Source organism: Crotalus tigris, unplaced genomic scaffold, assembly GCF_016545835.1.
Source record: "Crotalus tigris isolate CLP2741 ecotype Arizona unplaced genomic scaffold, ASM1654583v1 scf7180000017666.379230911805:20528666, whole genome shotgun sequence".
Taxonomy (NCBI): domain Eukaryota; kingdom Metazoa; phylum Chordata; class Lepidosauria; order Squamata; family Viperidae; genus Crotalus; species Crotalus tigris.
The window spans coordinates 6,077,985-6,080,582 of record NW_024096552.1 but is presented as its reverse complement, the minus strand read 5'-3'; the positions used below and the strand labels follow the sequence as shown (position 1 = coordinate 6,080,582).

At 45.3% G+C, this 2,598-nt stretch overlaps 1 protein-coding gene across 4 annotated transcripts in view; it reads right to left on the bottom strand.

Annotated features, from left to right (window-relative positions):
* The window catches only part of PPT2 (palmitoyl-protein thioesterase 2), a 54,046-nt gene continuing 51,448 nt past the window's right edge, over positions 1 to 2,598 (bottom strand). For 3 of the 4 annotated variants that reach the window (XM_039336643.1, XM_039336641.1, XM_039336644.1), the window contains exon 10: positions 1 to 309. In XM_039336643.1, the coding sequence (XP_039192577.1) occupies positions 166 to 309 (144 nt within the window). In that variant the 3' untranslated portion in view covers positions 1 to 165. The remainder of the gene's footprint in view (positions 310 to 2,598) is intronic. The other variant, XM_039336642.1, reaches the window with a different exon arrangement.

The following is a 2,598-nucleotide window of genomic DNA, read 5'->3' as shown; positions in this document are numbered from 1 at the left end:
GAAAAAGTTCCTTCTGCTGTGAAAAAAAAAAAAAATCCTAGAAAAGTTACAGGCAGATGACATTTTTTCATTGTGAGAGGAGAAATGCCAAGTTGAGGTCAGAGAACGCAGCTCGAGTTTTTGGACACAGTCTCTCTTCCTTTTCCTTTTCCCAGGCTTGGCCAGCTACGTCAGCCATTTGGCAATGCAGGCATCATACACAGTGCGGTTGGCGTGCCAGTTCGTGTGAGAAACATTGGCCATTTTGCAGAAAACAATGTCACCACGCGCATGCAGAGTCTTCAAGCCAAACGTGTCAAGGAGGTAGACCTGAGAAAAGACCAACAAAACCCCAAAGTTTAACTGGGGGGGGGGAACCTTCAAAGCTATCCAGCAGCACCAAGGCACACATCAGGAGTGTTGCAAGGCCAATATACCAGTGTTTTTCAACCTTAGCAACTTTAGGATGTGTGGACTTCAACTCCCAGAATTCCCTAGCTGGCTTCTTGCCTGGGGAATTCTGGGAGTTGTAGTCCACCCAGTTTAAGTATGCTGAGGTTGAGAAACTTACTGGTTCAGAGAAGTGTTTCTCAACCTCAGCAACTTTTTAAGACTCTCCGAATTTCCCAGCCAGCAATCCCCCGGTTTTACCGTAATTAGGACTTGCCTCTGTCCCTTCTGGCACTCTTAAGTGACAAAACGGGAAACAGCCACTTCAATTCTCTGCCCCACATTGCAAAATAACTGCGTCAGCTTTGCTCCAAACCAGGGGTGTCAAACTCAATTTCACTGAGGGCTGCATTAGCATTGCGGTTGCCCTGGGGAGGACGGGTGGGTGTGGCCAGAGTGGGTGCATCCTACTGGGTGGGCATGGATGGAGTAGATGTGGCCTACTGGGTGGGCATGGCCAGTTCTACATCATTCGCGTCAAGGGTGCTTGTGGGGGCCTGGGCAGGAGTGGGACAAATCTGAGAGTCTCTGGCAGAAGGGGGAGGGACCGGGGCAAGTGCCAAGGCATGGTCCACCGGGGCAAATGCCAAGATGGCCACCACAAAATTGTACATTGGCTCCCGGCTGGCCTGGGCCAGGGCCAAGGCAGTGGGGGCCGTTCCCTCACTTTTTCCAAGATGGCTTCGTGGGCCACATGAAACCACTTGGCGGGCCGCATCCGGCCCCTGGGCCTTGTGTTTGACATGTCTGCTGTAAACTATGTCAGGACAGACAACCTATTACTTCATCCAACAAATGGACAATTCATTTGTCCTGTCTCAGAAGGTTCGCAAATTCACCCTTTGTTATTTTCCTCAGCTTCGCTTCCTGGCTCTACTGCTTTCAGTCTTCTTTAAATCTGGATTGCAACTACTTCTGGAGGCGCATCTTTCGTTTGGTAGTAGACCTGCTGGAGATGTCTATGCCTGTGCTCCCAATGCATCCACCATCCAATAAATCCTGCTTTCCCCTATTTTAATTAGCAAAACCCTGGCATTTAAGCTAAAAAAAGCTCCTGGAGAATAAAGTCAGAGTATATCTGACTTTATTCTTCAGGAGCTTTTTTTAGCTTAAATGTAATCCTCAACTTACAACAATTTCTTTAGTGACCATTTGAAATTACAATGGCACTGAAAAAAAGTGACTTATGACCATTTTTTACACTTACGACTGTTGTAGCATCCTCCTGGTCACATGTTCAAAATTCAGATGCTTGGCAACTGACTCATATTAATGTAGTGTCCAGGGGTCGTGTGATTACCTTCTGCAACCTCCTGACAAGCCAAATCAATGGGGAAGCCAGATTCACTTAAACAAACTGTGTCACTAAATAACTGGAGAGATTCACTTAACAACCATGAAAAAAAAGATTGTAAAATGGGGGCAAAACTCACTCAGCAACCAAAAAAAAATGGGCCCAGTTGTGGTTGTACGTCGAGGACTATCTGCATAACACTTGTTCTCAAATCACAAAGAGTCAACAAATCACAACATTTAACAATCCACATCTAGTGGATTATTTCTGTTTTGTTTCCTACATGTACCAAATATTTCTAGTTTCTTTCAAGTTTTAAAAACGGAAGACTCCTAGGCCATGTAAATCTGAGATGAACTAACATGGTGAGGTTGGTGTAGTAAGTAGTTAAGGCATAGGACTGGCCTCAGAGATATTTAAAGTCTTGAGTTTCCCTTTGTTACAGAACACAATGGGTGATCTTGGGACAATGTTCGGTTCTCAACCCAACCAATCTCAGAGAATTGTTGTGAGGACAACATTATGGGTAAGGCCTCTATATAAACTGATTTAACCTATTTATTTAACTCTGAAATATAAGCAAACATAAACTTCTTTAGTTTTGTTGTAGATCACCCAGAGCAGGAGCAGGCAACCTTGGCTCTGTTATGACTCGTGGACTTCAACTCCCAGAATTCCTGAGCCAGCATGGCTCAGCTTGGAAACCTCTCCCTTCCCCCTCAGCCTGGCTGGAATTCTGGAAGTTGAAGTCCACGAGTCATAAAAGAACCAAGGTTGCCTACCCCTGACCTAGAGTCACATGCTTGTGAGATGGGCAGTTATGTAAATTAGATAAACAAATAAAAACAGTCATTGCCAATCCTGTCTCAGAAGGT